Source organism: Selaginella moellendorffii, unplaced genomic scaffold (genome assembly GCF_000143415.4).
Source record: "Selaginella moellendorffii unplaced genomic scaffold, v1.0 SELMOscaffold_0, whole genome shotgun sequence".
Lineage (NCBI taxonomy): Eukaryota > Viridiplantae > Streptophyta > Lycopodiopsida > Selaginellales > Selaginellaceae > Selaginella > Selaginella moellendorffii.
In genome coordinates, this window is record NW_003314261.1 from 6,269,977 (window position 1) to 6,287,110 (window position 17,134).

General features: G+C 46.1%; 1 protein-coding gene and 1 long non-coding RNA gene across 3 annotated transcripts; both read right to left on the reverse strand.

Annotated features, from left to right (window-relative positions):
- Window positions 1–11,602: 11,602 nt before the first annotated feature.
- On the reverse strand, window positions 11,603–12,123 carry LOC112346119. Its single transcript, XR_002992291.1, has 2 exons — window positions 11,805–12,123; window positions 11,603–11,731 (listed from the first exon to the last, which is right to left on the reverse strand). It is a non-coding gene; the product is annotated as an uncharacterized LOC112346119 (long non-coding RNA).
- Window positions 12,124–13,668: 1,545 nt separating this feature from the next.
- LOC9643095 lies at window positions 13,669–17,131 on the reverse strand. Of its 2 annotated transcripts, none has more exons than XM_024689674.1 (5): window positions 16,088–17,131; window positions 15,939–15,990; window positions 15,680–15,830; window positions 15,535–15,582; window positions 13,669–15,483 (listed from the first exon to the last, which is right to left on the reverse strand). In XM_024689674.1, the coding sequence occupies exons 1-5, from the start codon at window positions 16,837–16,839 to the stop codon at window positions 15,479–15,481; spliced, it is 1,008 nt and encodes a 335-aa protein (XP_024545442.1). In that variant the 5' UTR covers window positions 16,840–17,131; the 3' UTR covers window positions 13,669–15,478. The 2 variants fall into 2 exon arrangements, with proteins under 2 accessions (XP_024545442.1, XP_024545387.1); XM_024689619.1 differs by having other exon boundaries at window positions 15,658–15,830.
- Between the last annotated feature and the right edge of the window lie 3 nt (window positions 17,132–17,134).

Consider the following 17,134-nt stretch of genomic DNA (forward strand, 5'->3'; position numbering starts at 1 on the left):
TAGCGCTACTGGACTCGGGTGCAACTTCCTGCTTCATGGACACGGACTTTGCTGCCCGACATCACGTTCCTCTTTCTCCTACCATACGGGATCTGAGGGTTGAAGGCATTGGCGGGCATTTTGTGTCTCCATCTTCTGGACTTAGGGAAATGTTGCCCGTTCGAGTACACATTGGGTCCACCGTCACCGATATCGCCTTCAACATCATCAATAGCAAGTCCTCCTCTGTGGTGCTCGGTCTTCCTTGGTTCCAACTACATCAGCCTCAGATCTGTTGGAAAGAATTATAGCTCCTTTCTCCCACATCACCATCTCCCACGGCTTCCCCTACTGTTCATTGAGTCCGAATCAGGAAAAGTTCCCTAAACTCAAATCGGGGTTATGTTCCTGACTCTATAAAGTTTTCACCCTCTTCTTTTTCTTCTCTTCCATCTTACACTGGACAATATCCTCGTCTCATCATTCCATTTAGTCGTACGCCTTCTCCTATCTCCACAATCACTATAAAAGAACTCCTTCATGAAGAACCTCTTTTCCTTTTTGCTTTGCATGTTTCTCCTGTCAGTCTTCTTGAGAAGTATCATGATTTTGGGGATGTGTTTGACAAAAAAAAAGCTAGTGTCTTGCCTGTTCATCAACCTTATGACTGTCCCATTGATTTACAGGAAGGAGCGTTACCTCCGTGGGGGCCTATCTACGGGTTATCCCTATCCGAGCTTCAAGCCCTCAAAGAGTACGTGGATCAGAACCTTGCCTCGGGGTACATTCAGCATTCACAGTCCCCAGCTGGAGCACCTGTCTTCTTTGTCAAGAAGAAGGACGGGAGTTTGTGGCTAGTCATCGACTACCGAGGTTTGAACAAGGTGACTGTTCGGAACCGTTATCTGCTGCCCCTGATCTCGGACCTATTGGAACGCCTCGGTGGTGCCCGCTTCTTCACCAAGATCAACCTCCGTGGAGCATACAACCTGATCCAGATCCAGCCTGGTGATGAATGGAAGACTGCGTTCCAAACCCGCTATGGCCACTTCGAGTACACTGTCATGCCATTTGGCTTGACAAATGCTCCAGCAGTTTTTCAACACATGGCAAACGACATCTTTCGGGAGTTTCTTGATCAGATGGTGATCGTCTACCTCGATGACATCCTCATCTACTCAAAAACTCAGGAGGAGCATGACGAACATGTACATAAGGTGCTGGCAAAGTTGCGAGAACACGGCCTATACGCGAAGCTTGAGAAATGTTCCTTCGATCAGCAGTCTGTGGAGTTCCTTGGGTACATTGTCACTCCTGAGGGTATCACGATGGATCCTGCCAAAGTCAAGACTATTCTCGAATGGGAGCTTCCCCAATCAATGTCGGACGTTCAGGTTTTTCTTGGCTTCGCCAACTTCTATCGCAAATTCATTGATCACTACTCTGACATTGTGCTTCCTCTCACGCATCTCACTCGCAAAGATGTTCCCTTCTCTTGGTCTGCTGCTGCTCAGCAGGCCTTCGACACACTTAAGGCGGCCTTCAGTTCTGCTCCCATCTTGATCCACGCTGATCCCTCACAACCTTTCTTCATCGAGGCTGATGCCTCCGACTTTGCCATTGGTGCTGTGCTGTCTCAACTCGGAGCGGATCAAAAACTTCATCCGGTCGCTTTCCATTCTCGGAAATTCCAGCCGGTGGAGATCAATTACGAAATCCACAACAAGGAGCTCCTTGCTATTGTGGATTCCTTTGGAGAGTGGCGTCGTTTCTTGGAGGGGGCAAGCCATCAAACAACGGTCTGGATGGATCACAAAAATCTCGAGTACTTTGCCACTTCCCAAGTTTTGAGCCGTCGTCAAGCAAGGTGGGCACAATTCCTAAGTTGGTTTGACTTTGTTATCAAGTACAGACTTGGAAAGCTTCAAGGCCTTCCTGATGCTCTTTCAAGGTGCTCCTATCTCAGTCTCAGGCCTGGTAATCCTGCCTTCGATCAACAAGATCAAGTTATCCTCGGTCCTGATCGGCTTCAAGTTATGGCAATTTCCCTGGCCCCTCAGGACTCCTCCTTGATGGATGCGATCAAAAACAATCTTCAATCCAATGATCTCACCAACGACATTTTCCCCCATCTTCAGGTTGGACACCCAGTGACTCCTGACTGCTGGCGATTTGACGAGTTCGAGTTCTTAGATGGCTTATTGTACCGTGGGGAGCAGCTTTACGTTCCTGAAGGTGATGCTCAAAGGTTGGTTCTGATGGCGTGCCACGATAGCCCGACTGCTGGTCACTTCGGCATTGTGAAAACCTATGAGCTGGTTGCACGGGATTTTTGGTGGCCTCACATGGACGACTACATCAAAGCCTTTGTTACCTCCTGTGACACTTCCACTCGGAATAAGGTACCTCACCACCTTCCTTCAGGTTTGCTTTGATCCCTCCCAGTCCCTTCAAGTCCTTGGGAATCCATCTCCATGGATTTCTTGAGTGATCTTCCCAGTTCTAGAGGCTTCAACAGCATTTTAGTTGTGGTGGATCGCTTCACAAAGATGGCGCACTTCCTGCCATGTACCAAGGAGTTTTCGGGCGAGGACATGGCAAAACTGGTATTCAGGGAAATTTTCCGACTTCATGGGATTCCTGCAGATGTGGTTTCGGATCGGGGACCTCAGTTCATCTCTCATTTCTGGCAACGGTTTTTGCAACTGCTAGGAGTGAAGGCCAACCTCTCCTCAGCATATCATCCTCAAACTGATGGACAGTCCGAGTGAACGATTCAGACGTTGGAACAATTCTTGAGGTGCTTCATCAACTATCATCAAGATAACTGGTTCGATATCCTTCCCCTTGCTGAGTTCTCCTATAACAACTCTATTCACTCCTCTCTTCGAGTTTCCCCCTTCTTTGTGAACTCTGGTCGAAATCCTTGATTTAATCTCTCACTTCCTTCTCCATCCGACTCCTTTTGTTCAAATCCCCGCTCTGAGGCATTTGTCTCCAACCTCCAGGAAATCCACAACTCCATCTCCATCGTGCTCAAGAATCTCACAAAACATTTGCCAATATCCATCGTCAGGATTGTCCCCCTTACAATATCGGGGATAAAGTCTGGCTCCTCAGGAGAAATATCTCCACCACCAGGCCCTGTCCAAAACTCGATTTCAAACGCCTTGGTCCATTCCCTATCACTGCCATCATTAATCCTATCACTTATCGCTTTGCACTTCCTTCGTCATATCAAATTCACCCCGTTTTTCACTCCTCTCTCCTTGAGCCTTATATTCCCAGTCCTATTCCAAATCAGGTCATTCCTCCGCCTCCACCAGTGCAGCTCGAGGATGGGTCTGAGGTTCAGGACATCCTTGATTCCAAGATTTCACGGTCTAAACTCTACTATCTGGTCGATTGGAAGGGTTATGGACCTGAGGAGTGCACTTGGGAACCTGTGGACAACCTGATTCATTCTCCTGACCTTGTTCAGGACTTCCACCGCCGCTATCCTTCTCGTCCCAGTCCCCATTCTTTTTCTCCATCTCCCATCCCTCGCCGCTCATCTCATCCTCCTCTTCGTTCACGTTCCCGTCCTCATTCCTCTTGTTCTTGAGGAGGGGGTGCTGTCAGGAATCCCCCAATTCTTGCCACATTCCTGACGCTCACCAGATTCCTGACCTGTAGACCACATTCCTGACTCTCGAGACACTTCCCTATTCCTGACTCTCTGATTTCCTGTACGATTCTTGAGTCTCGAGCCAGATTCCTGATGATGATGTGGTGCCTCCTCGACCTCAACTATATTTAGGCCGTCCTCGATCTAAGAGTGGTGGAACTTCATCAACCTATAGTATATATAGGTTAGCCTTGTTCCATTTCTCCACAATCTGAATCAACACCAGTCTAAGGCCTTTTCTTTGTTTCCACTAGCTTTTCTCTTTGTCTTTTGCATTTTCCAGTCTTGATCTTGTTGGGGGTCTTGACATCCTTGGGTTTGAATAATACTAGGCTGAGTGACCTCCCAGAAAGTCCAAATTCAAGAACTTACATTTGGTATCGAAAGGGAGATTGGAGTGCTGATGACGAGGAAGACAATGGTGGCCAGGATCATGGCGTCGCCCATGGCCGCCAGCATGAGGCCGACTCTGTTGGTTGGCTAGGGGAGTCACACCACAAGTTGATTGACATTTGGCTGGTCCAATTTGCTCCCGTTGGGCTCAACCCGAGGGGTAGCGTGTCAAGAGAGTGGGTCTCTCGGGAGAGCTGTGGCTCTCAGTTTTTGTTCATGAGGGTGTGAGCTTGCAAGGACGCATGGTAGATTGTAAGCAACCAAAGAGAATGACTCGAGATACGGTCTATAGGGTTCAAATATAAAAGGAAAGAGCTCATAAATAAGAGTGCACCCCCTTTTCCAATCGATCAAGGATCTTGGGATAGTTAGAGTTAAGCGTCCTTGGATTTGAATAGTACTAGGCTGGGTGAGCTTCTGGGAAATCCAAAGTTAGGAGCTTACAAATACTTCCTCCAGTGTTTCAGCATTCCTGTCCAAAGTGGATTTGTTCAGATAATAGTCCCACATTTATAACTAAGGCATTTCACATTTTGATATCTCAATTGGGGATATGCCACACTTTCACGAGTGTTTATCATCCATAGTCAAACAATTTGATGGAATAACTTGTTTAGACTTTTAAAGGAATGTGTGAGACACAAATCCTTAAGCCCCATAGTGGAGCCAAAAGAGTGTCATGTGGTAGTTACTAACGTAGAAGCTAAACGAGCGTAACATATTTGGATTGAAAGCTCTGACTTGAAAAGTCAAAAGCGGGAGTGGAACTCCCAATGAAGTACTTGAAGAATGAATACAAAGCGAGCAATAAGTGAGTCTCTAGAAAAGGGACACAAGAGGACTAACACATAACACGTGGGAGTGTCAAGATGGAGTTCGAAAAGGAGTCTGAGATGGACCTAAAGTGGACCCGAGATGGAGTCCAAGAAAGAGTCCAAAATGGAATCTAAGATAAACTTGAGATGGAGTCTGAGATGGATATAAGATGGAGTCTAAAAAAGACCCAAGATGGACTTAAGATAGAGTCCAAGATGGATCTGAGATGGAATTCGAGGTCGAGTCCAAAATGGATTTGAGATGGAGTCTGAGGTCAAGACTAAGATCGAGACCAAAACTAAGGCTAAGATTGAGATTAAGATTGAGTCCGAGACCAAACAAGTCCGAGTCCGAGTCCGAATTTGAATCCAAGTCTAAGTCTGAGTCCAAGTCCGAATTTGAGGGTGAAAACCCAAAGCATTTGTCTAATAGACTCTAAGGGGTTTGGTGAGCTCTAAAAGTAAGGGGAGGACTCCAATGGAGTCAGTTTAGTCAAAAAATACTCATACCCACATGTTAAGTGATGATATAACCATTGAGGAATATAAGGTTAAAGTGAATACAGACAAACAAGTGGAGTAACTTGGTGAAGTGTTTAAGAGCCAACTCTAACTCCTTCAAGAAATCAAATGATCAATGCTCCCAATCTAAGTGTAGGTGGCACCTTATTTGGATACTTAGTGTGGCTTATTAGAACCTCACTTTAACCACATAGCTAGGGCACTTAAAAGTGAAAGGTGGGAAGAGTACTTATGAGGTTTGTGTAAAGTCACGATGTTTCAAAATATTATTCTAAAATCCCAAACTGTGGAAAGGTAGAGGAGGAATTCTCTAATATAATTACCAAAAATACAATCATATGGTGAGGAAGTTTCAAAGAACAATAGGACTTAATGGTTAAACCTTAACCTAATGACGGTGTTGGCAAGCACAACTGTGGATGAAGAGGGATTTAATGAGGATAGAAGAAAGGACATTAAGAAAAGGTGTTCCCCTTTTTATGGGCTAATTGATATGCATATTTTTTGTATTCTTTTTTTACACACAGAGCGTGTAAGAAAAAATTTCATACATTAAAAATAATTTATTTTAAAATATATATAGTTTTATATATATATATGTATAATTTAGCATATTTAGTTATATTTTATCATATTTGACAATACTAAAATTCTAATTATGAAGTGTATTTCTGTAGAAATCCTTTTCACAACTTAAATATTTAAAAAAACTACATTTTCTATATATCTTGTTATAGCTCTTATATAAACCCTTATGAAGCTTTTGGAGCTCCTGGAGCAATCCCTGCCGGAAGTGAGTTTCTACCCCCATCCTAATCCATGTCTTCTAGGCAAGGCGCTGCGACCCACGTCCATCGGTGAGCACCCACCTGGTGGCTATCACCCATGGCCAGATTTCGTCAACAAGGTGGTTGAACACAAGCAGCGCTACTGCGGCGATGATTCCTCGTTTAGCTCGCCACCTGCAGCTCCTCGCGGTGGGCATATCGTCGTCGAGGAGATGGGAATTCGCTGCTTGCTCTACATGTACTGGGGGACGGCAATCAGCGAGATGGGCCGAGAACTTGTGACGAGAGGAGTGACAAGCGAGGCTCTCGAGTTTGCCTGGTCAGATGCTGTCCGAGACTTGCTGGGATGGCCGGATCACGTCCTCCATGTCAATGGCCGCTGCAAAGCTATCATCCTGGCCAAGACACGGCTTGAGCTGGATGATTCTGCCAGTGACTTGGGTGGATTGGTATCGAAGCTTGCCTTGCAGCAGATGCTTGCGTATCTCCGGCTCAACGCGCACTATGGCTTCGGCAGTGTGTATGGAATCCTGACCAACTTTGAGAGTTCTTGGTTCTGCAAGCTCGATGGCGATCGTCTCTTGGTCTCGGAGTCCATCAAGGCTAGCGAGTGTCGACCTGGGATCTACGCAGCGCTGTGGTATCTCTCGCATCTAGTGGTACTCGACGATCCGGGGAACATTGTTTCGTCACCCAGTCATGGTCTAGCTGCAACCAAGCTTGTTCTTGACTCCATTGTCAAGAGGGCGTGCGTGGCCGCGGATTTGCACGAGGCTGACATGCTCGAGTACTATCGGGTCTATGATCTCAAGAGCGTCGAGTTCCACTCTTGCTTGGGCCGTTTTGGATCGTCGAGCGTGTACAGGGCGAGACTGGACGAGGAGGCTGTTGTTCTCAAGGTCTTGGACGTGACGCAGAGACCACACCTGATGCTGGATTTCGTGAGAGAGATTGATGCGTATGACAGGCTTGTTGCGGTTGAAGGAGTGTGCGTTCCAAAGCTCCTCGAGTATGGTTTCTTGTCAGGGGCGCTCTTCTTTCTGGCCTTCTCGGATGCGGGGGTTAACCTGGAGGTGCTTGCGAACCAGAATGGAGGGAGGCTAGGCCCCGAGATGAAGCAGAGCGCCATACAATCTCTCAAATCCATTCACTCCCTCGACATGAGCCACGGCGATATCCGGCTTGCAAACATGTGTTACCAGTTGCAAGGTGGTAAAGCCGAAGTTCTTTGGATTGATCTACAACAGTCTTTCCGCTCGTGGACAGAGGAACATGAAAGAGAGCTCAATACGCTTGTCATGCTTTTAGATCAATATTAGATCTTAGCATATTTGCAAAACTTTATGAAGTGAGATTCTTGAAATCCCGAGAGCAAGGGAAAATAGTCCACATGCATGCATTCTTCCAAGTAATGCACTCCCGCTACAATTCTATTTGGCCTGGCAGTATAAAAAACCGGATGGACACCATAGGTTATGTTTGAGCATGACTTAGCGAAGAGCATATTCTCACCAATAAGGGGGACCAAATTTAAGAAATTCACAATATTTGCAAATATGTCAACTTCCTGCTTTCTCTAGATATTGAAATCTTCACAAAGCACATTCAAAGAAAAACGCTACTTCAGGCAATCTAGTAGGAATCTTTCAGAATCTGAAAAGCTTTTCCATGTGCCTTTGATCCCTCTTTGCAAACTGTAAGAACTCATCAGCGTCTTCATCCTTGTCAAACAAGCATGCCGCTCCAAGGTCTATCCACATGACTTTGCCACCTTCCCTGGACACAATAATGTTAGACTCCATCACTCGACCATGACTCACATTTGCCCTGTGCATCACAGTCAAGGCAGACTTTGCTGCCGAGAGGTAAGGCCTTAAGTTTTCACAGTCTTTGTCGATGCTCATGCCTCCAATGTCTTGCATTATGGTAACCCAGCCTAGTCCTCCATCCATGAAACCAGCAGCATAGAGGCGCGGAATCACGTCACCTTGAAGGTCCTTGAGTTTTACCATCATCCACACTTCACGCACAGCCTCCTCCAGCTGGTCGGAAGAGTTGCAAACTTTGACAATAGCCTTCCTCCCTGATTCCAAATCCCCCCGAAACACTGAGACCTTTCCTCCGCTATGGATAAGGTGCCTTGCATCACGCAAGAAGTCCAGCTCTGGAAGTTGGGGCATGACAAAGGCCTCGATGTCTTTGGGCTTGAAATTCAACAACCTGCAGAGTTTTATCGTTTGTATGCGCATATCTACAACATATCTTTTGTTTCTTGTATTTGTCTCGACAATAAAATCTGATGGATCCGCTGCTTCTTCTCCTAAAACTGTGGGAGGACGCTCGAACAAGAGGTGCATAAAGTAGAACAGAGCTTCCATGAATGTTGGAGCAAAGAAAGCATCAGAAACCAGGAGGACGTCGTCATGGGTCAGCTTGCAAAAGAACGATCGCTCTAGGCTGGTTACACATGCGTATCCAGATCGAGTTCTTCCACATGCACCATGATAGATATAACCGGCTGCCTGATCAAACACTTTGCGCATAACATTGCTGCCACCATCTATCCCCACCTGGAGAACCTCGTCGGACTCTACCAAAAGATACCCTTTGCCGGTATTTGCCAAAGAGGGAGTGCTATCCAGAGTTCCATACATAACGACTGCGCCTTGGCAATGACTAAGATGAATTCTAGAACCAGCTTGGAATCTCTTTTGGTACTCATAGGAGAGCTGTTGTACTGGAACCACAAGGGATGCATACAGTTTTGCAAATGCCTCATCGCGGCTTGTGGCTCCAGCAGCCACATGCAGCGGGCAAGGATCCATGGACATAGGGGCGTTATCCGGCTGCGAGTAGAAGCCTTGGAGCTCTGACGCAAATGAATCCCATACCTTGTAGCCACCTCTTGGAGTGTGCTGACACATCTCTCTAAAACGCTATAGGAACCCTAGAGTTAGGTTAACGTCGCGAGCGAAAGCGAATTGTTTGATGGATTTGGTTCGTTTTGCGGTGTGCTGCAGTGGCACTTAAATGCGGATTTGTACGAGACAGACCCGGATTCGAGACGAGCGAGGCTACGATTACTATGTATGTACCGAGAACCTTGTTTAAATCGTGCTCGTGCTCAGGATATCATCACAATCGCGCCTGGTAAGCTTCCCAACTACGAGGAGCGGATCCTCGACGAGATTAGGTACTGTCTCGAAGGAAGTGTTTTCGAGACAAAAAGATAGCTTTTGTTAACCATTCTTTCAGGCTACTTTGACGTTAGAGATGGCAGTGATCGGTGGATTCGTGTGTGGACTAGGAAGGCATGATCAATCTCCCAGCTGGGATGCATCACCGATTCACACCAGATTCAAACAATCTCATCACGGTTTGCATCGGATTCTCTTTAATCAAACAAAGAAGCTAGGAAATCTATACAGGTGATGTGCCTCTTTAGTGGACATCCAATTTGGACGGCGTTTAATCGGCCCCAAGAAGACAATCCTGTGATGTTTGTAGATACATGCTCTCATGAATCTCCAATCTTTTCTCAGATTGGAGTACGTAAAGAATTTCCTCGTGAACATAAAATGGACCAAGAATATTTTTTTCTCAAATATATCCAAGCTGGCAATACTATATGACTCTTGTTCCAGAGCATCGACCGCCATCACATAAACTCGATTTACGTTGGAAATTGTGCAAAGTTCTACTTGTTTCCCTCAGAGACACGCTCACGATGAGATAAAAAAGCGCCATGACACCTGGGCCTACAGGACGAGGAAGTCGTCCCAGTCCCTATCTCGGGAATGCGCGTATACATTCCAACAACGTAGAGAGGAATCGAGGAGCACAAGTTCCAACTATCCACACAAAGGGAGCTTTTTCTACTTTACCTCTCCGTGCATGGTTATGCCCATGGCTCCAGCGTGCTGATCCGCTGCTGCGTAAATACTGCTATCTCTCACCCTTGTACTTCGAATTCTCCAGCTGATGAATGCAATTGGGATTCGCAAGCTGCAGGACGATGGTAAGAAGCCACAAGAAAAAAATCATGAATGCAGCCAGCCGCTGGATCACTTCCTGCTGTCTGATTTCGGCGTCCTCCACAATGACACGTTCAGCATTTCCTGCTTGATCATTCCCATGGTTCTCGGATTTGCAAAACGGTGTTTCATTACCAGTTGATCAATAAGTGTTGCTTACATTCTAGTGTCGATATGATAATGATAAGGACCTTTTCAACCTCGTTGATTCGGCCGTAGTAAATGTAGAAGTCGAATGCAAACTCTGACGTTTAACGCTGTCCGTATCATTACGCTATAGAAGAAAAAGGAGCAAGGTCGTTCTTACATTTTAGGAGTATCAAGCCGCAGGAAAGAAATCCCTTCGCTGTCCTTTTGGGGATCAATTTCCTTGTCGTGTGCGGGAGAACTGTATGTGAAGGTTAACTAAGATAGACAGACAACTCACTTGGTCTCAAGGCTAGCTGGAGTTTCCTTTTTTATGCTTAAAACACCTGCATCCGTTCCTCATTGTTCTCTGCCTCACGCTCGTCTGAACCGGTTTTCTTGCTGTCAAGGGATAAAATGGACTGAAGTTTATCGTTGGGTTCATAAGTTGCACTATCCAACTCTGCAGATAAATGAAATAAGTACAGAAAATACGTGATCTTTCTCACCTCCATGCATTTGGAGATTCTGCTCTGGTTCAAGCTCATCTGATTCGGTTTCCTTGCATTCCGCCGCAGCAGGAGATCGTACGGTGCCAGGTTTATCGCTGAGTAAAGGTGGTTCATTGTTTGACAGGCCCTTCACGAGTCAATCCAGTTAGCCAGATCTGCGGAAATCGATAAATAAGACCAAAAGATACCTCATTTTTCTTACCTCCATGCATCTGCTCAGCTTCACGCTTGTTTAATTCGGCGTTCTCGGACTGAAGTTTAATGTAAGTAAAGGGGTTCATCTTTCTTCTTAATGGCAACTCCGGGACTCCGAGATTTTTCTTGGGAATGGTCGTGCCCATATAAATGTTCGTTTCATTATCGACCTGCCCAGCATCCGCACTAGCAGCAAGATGCTTACTATCCGACATACCGTCCGAGGCGTCAGGAAGTTTGTTGTCAGCATCAGGACCATGAAGAGCAGAATTACCATGTGTGGAAACAATCAATCACTAATAATACCCAGATACCCAGAATTGCTTCCAGCATTTCCATCACCGGTTCCAGAGTCTTCGTTTGCAATCCGCTACGTCAGTCGCACATACTATTTCGTTTTCTTTGCCAGTGACATTTTGGATTTAAGAGGTAGAGTCTTTCGGTTGCCCATCCTTAGATTCCGATGGTGAATTCTCGCTGAGAATCTTGAAGAATCTGGTTCTTCAGGTTCACTGCCGGGGCTTGAAATCGCACACTCCTCTTAGTGAGATCTTCAGTAACAGCGCAGTGGTAGAAAAAAGAAGCACCGGATTTATTAGAGGGAAAAATAGGATAGAGTGATACCATCGGTGTTACCAAATTGGGTGTCAGATGGGCTGTCAAACTTGCATATACTGGTACTCCTGATGAGCGACGTCAACTGTTCAGGTAAGCTCACGAAAGTGTTTGTTCATGACTGACTGTTGATCGCAGTTTATCTAGGGAACGCTTACACGCAAAAGGACCATTCTCGGCTAGCAGCGTTGGACCCCTGAAGATAACTCGGACGCTCGAGGAGGAAACGACGGCGACGAGTGAAAGCAAAAGCTATTTTTAGCGTCCAGCTCCCAAGACTGCATAGTTATACCCTCAATTCCTGTTACCCGACTTATACTATCCCCAACGGCGTTCCTGAGACCCAAGCAGACTTGAACGTAATCGTCCTTTCAAGGAGGAAAACAAAGAGGGGATTACTCAGTGAGCGAGATAGCCTTATCTTTGGAAGGAGGCGATTCGATGTTCATGGAATCATCAGAAGATTTTCGTGCTTGCCTTCGGATTGTCGGAAACCCTAATAGATTCTTCCTTCAGTGCTATGAAAGATTTCTTTTGACAATCCTCTCTTTGTCATACAAAATGAAATCTTAACCCTATTTTAAAACTAATCTTATGAAATAGAAATAATTTTTAGTACTAAAATTATGGTAAAAATCCTAATAGTTAGTATTGTCCTTAAGCTTTTGTTAAAATTTATATTTATTATAAATTTTCCTCACACTCTTTGTTTTTATAAATTGATTTAATAAAGTTTTGTATCATTTGGATTATTATAATTTTGTAATAATGTGGCATTTTATTTTTGGTAGTAACGTAGAATATGCTTAAATATTCTAGTATATTCTAATATCTAATGGTTGATATTAATCTTATATATAAACTATAAATATGTTTATAATTTATAAAAAATTTAAATACACCAGATTAAATTGTAAATACAACGTATGCTTCTGTGGATCAAAGATCAAAGAAAAAGTAATGATCTGAAACTCACACACTTGAAAATAAAGGAGAGAAAAAAAAAGAGAGGAATATGATGTTTCGCTTGTTTTCTTATGAACAAATCTTGCTGCCATTATCCGCTTTAAGAGCCTTTAAAACGAAACAAGATATGATCAAGCTTAGCTAGCTTTTGAGTTTTTCATGCCACGGGATCATTGATGCAAACGTCTTGCAAGACTCTGATCTTCCTCAGTAGCTCCTCTGGATACTCAGACTTGCGCTGGCAAAGCAGAAATGATTTATAAACATTCAAGAGAGAAATCTTTTACTGCACTTCCACAACGCTTGATGAGTAACGAGGTGGAATATTACATGAAGGTCTAAGAGCTAAAAGATTCGATTTATAAATTCTGAAAGTTATTCTTGAAGGGGTTCGGCTGGAAGGAGATGTTATCCCTCGCCTCTAAGCATCTGATTTCCTGGATGGAGGGATCTGGCTTAAAGAGCATTAACAGAAACTATGAGGAGCTTTACATGAAAAGAGCAAAGTCCGCCTTGAGTGATATGCGAGTCACGGTCGAGTTGAGTCCTCCAACATCATCGTTGGAGACGGTGGCAAAGTTATGTGGAGATCGACCTTGATGCTTCTGTGACAGTGATGGCGATGCAGATGATCTGTTGCATTCGTTCGTGAAGATCTAAAGCAAATTGCAGTTTGTAGATATCTAGAAATTGATATGAAAGTGTGACAGATACAAGAACTTGCACTTGGATGTTGAGTGAGTTGAGGTGCTCTTGATCTCTCTCTGATTCAGATTTGCAGCCATAAAACAGCTCAAACATTTTCATGCCAGTTTGGAGAGTCTTCTAAAATCACTAAAAATACCCTTCCATCTAAAAAACCTGCTTGATATAATTGTAACCATTGCTTTTACTTGTGCAAGCGTAAAAAGGAAATAATCCTTACGTTTTGTGAAGTCAACGGACTTGAAAATAGCTTCTTGGCCTCCATATATTCCACGGAATATGGAAACATTGGCATTGGAGTATAAAAACCCACCATAGCTACTTAAAATCTTAGCATTAGGCATAGCCACGTAAAAATATGCTGTATATCAGAAAACTCTAATACATACACGTCTAACCATGCCATCCATAGCTATATGCTGCTCAATGGCACTTGATCTTTTGCTGTGCCTGATGCAAAATTCACTTCTCACGGATCTGGCGAGCCTTGCACCGGTCAGATCCGGGCGGGTAATTCCTTTGTCTTGAACTTGGGTGAGCTCAATCGCATGGGGGCTTAGTGTGGGAGCTGGGGGCGTATGAAGCAAATGTAGGAAATAAAACAATGCTTCATAAAGCATGTGATGACCAGGTTGCGGTGATGCATATATCGCATCAGAGATCCACAATTCATCGTTTGCATCAAGTTTGCAAAAGAACGTTGGTCGCAAACTGGATAGAAGAGCATAGCCAACTCCCGCAAGCTGCTTAAACATCTTCTTGACATGCCGGTTTGTGGGATCATTCGCTTGATCTCTACAGGCTACACAGATTTGATGACTCGAGTCATACGGTGCGATACTCCCCAAATCTTTTATGGTCGAATCATTAAATATGGGTGGAGTATCCGGTAGAGTATAAACCGTTGTTAGAGGTCAAAGACGAAAGGAATTTAAGATTTATAAGCAGCAGGAGTATAAAGATCTGCCAAATTTGTGAACCGTAAGTGAATGACCAGTTCCTGTGTGGAACTGGACATTAAGAATGTGGTGGGAGAGCAATGTAAATAGAGTAATGGCCATGGCTCAATCTCTAGAGCAAGATCAACCTCAGCACGCGATGATCAAAGGATTGTATCTGAATGAGGCATCTTGTCGTCCATTCACAACGATATCTGGCTGCTCGATCGGCATTTTTCCATCCATTCTGACCGCCGTTCATCAACGAGCCATGAAGTAGCTGCGTTTCTCGGACACGTTGCAAGCGGCCGTCTGGGGGCTCCCGTGCCTGTCCGCCGGCTCTCCGCTGCGATTTCAAGCTCGCGGATTTCCTCCACAATGCGCTGAGACAGCGCGGACGATGTCTCCGACCAAGAGCTAGAAGCCGCCTTTCCTTCACCCAACGATATCTGGAACCGATTCGATCGGCACTTTTCCATCCGTTCAGACCGCCGTTGAGGACCGAGGCATTCGGCCGTTCATCAACGAGCTGCGTTTCTCAGACAAGATGCAACCGGCCGGCTGAGGGCTCCCGTGCCTGCCCGCCGTCAAACTCGCAGATCTCCTCCACGGCGCGCTGAGATAGCTCCTGTCGATCGATTCCTCAACCAAGAGGACGTCGAAAGAAGCTGCCTTTTGCTCTCAATCCCGGCTCAATCCCTCACGATGGCAAGGTCCAGGACAGCTCGGAGCCGGAGCAGTGAACTTCCTCTGCCGGCCGATTGGACGCGACGGTGTTAGCGCTTTGCTGAAGCGAGGAAAGAAGCTGCCTGTGCTCTCTATATCCCTGTCCGACAAGCCTAGAAGCTCAAGAGCAGCGCTACCGGAGAGAATCTGTGCCTTTCCTCGATGCTTGGGGAACGATGCGAAAGGAGAGAGAGAGAGAGATGAGAAACTGTTTGTCGCGCGCAATGCCGTGGAGTTGCTGTTCGATCCTGCGCTACAAGCCGAGGAAACCCCAAAGATGTTAACCAAGAAGAGAGGAAAAGGGCAAAATGACAATTTAAACTTACTAAAATAACCAGCTCGCTTTACCCCTTAAAAACACTGTAGTATCCTGGGAGATTTCTCTTCCTGGATTGTTCCAGACTTACCGTAAAGCGGTGTCCGTCCACTTGAAAAAATGCGCTCGCTCTCTCTTGGTTACTTTGGAATGCTCTTTCGGAGCTCTTTGTAGAGCTGGGTCATCCTGATCGACATCACAAGATTTTAGAGAATTCCTCAAAGAGAAGCTGCGAACCTTGCGTGTATGAGATGCGACACGGTTGGACGCTGATACGAGAGCAATCTGTGAGTGGAGTGAGCGTAAGTTTCGAGAGATCTTGAGCAAAGAACTGTCAAGAAAATGGAAACGAAAGCTTACTCATCCCATCTTCCACCTTTACCTCCTCTTCCATACATTCCTCCTCCAAAGCCATCATCGTCCATGGGCGTCTGAGCCTCAATCTTGATTGAGTTCCTCAGCCCGGTCCCGTTCTTCGTTGGCTCTCCCATCTTCACGGATAATTGCACTCCCGGCCTTCCATCAAGTCGGAACTACACATAAACACCAATTGATCATCTAGGAAAACGAAGAAAGAAAAACAAAAAACGAAGAACGAAACGAGCGAAAAGAAGAAAGAAAACGAAGAACAAAGCGAGAACCTGGACACCGTCTTTGAGAGCTTGCGTCCTGACGTTCACGTCCTTCATTGTCCTGGAACAGGCAAAAAGTTCCAAACATGGTGAGAAGCGAATGTCTGTATGCAAAGAAATGAAAGAAAAGCGATCAGCAAAGGCCACAAGAAAGAGACCTAACAGTTACCGATTGCGCAGGATTGTTCTCCAGATGAAAGTGCTGGCTCGAGATCAAAGCTCCACCGGAAGCAGTCGCAGTGATCCCACCGCCATTTCCACCACCACCACCACTTCCAGTTCGAGACAACGAGGTGGCGGAGCTCTTCCTGGGACTGCTCACTCGGATTTGCACTCCTTCCGTCAAGTCGACTTGCATCCCCGGCTCGCCATCCACTCTCCGAGCCGAGGAAGGCCGAGTATTCACGGGCGATCGCTGCTGCGGAGATCGCACTGGAGACCTCTGCGGAGATGGCGAGAGTCTGATCGAAACCGGCCCTCCAGGAGCTCTGGGTTGATCTCTTCCAACTCTCGAGGGAGAGCCAACATGGACCGAGACTTCTCCAGGGCGATCCATCTCATTCCTGCTAGAAGCACGTCCTTTGGAGAGCTCCGACGCTGGCCTGGAATGCGACGACGATGCCACTTCCTTCCGGGGATACTTCCACACATCAGTCAAACTGTGCTGGTTTCCAAGCTGGCCTTTGGATCGCGGCGTATAGTCGGAGCAGCGCCTCCCCTTCTTGCTCACAATCTCGTCCCCAAACGCCACATTGAGTTCCTCCGGCGAGAGCTGGATGAAAACCTTCTTGCGATCCCTCTCGCGCTCCAAAAGGTCGGCCTTTCTCACGCCCGTGTTGGCGAGATCGAGCACCGGCGAGCTCGGGGGATTGTAGTATCCACTGCTGAGAACAGCACCGCATTTGCGCATTTTCCAGACCCTATGCTCTCCCTGGATGCCCCAACCATCTTCTCGGCACCATCACACCATGGCGATGATCAAGATCCCTCCGCAAACGCAGTGATGATGATCAAGAAACCCTGCCACTTGATATTTCGAGGGATTCTCACAGCGGGATCCAAAGCGCTGTGCGATTGATCGATCGCTCGCTCTCGATCGTGCCGGATCCAGCGGAGCGGCAGATCAAATCGAGGAGTTACCTCATTGCCAGATCTTCTCCTCTTCGCTGGACTGTCAAGCCCTAACCTCTTGCTGGTCTCTGCCA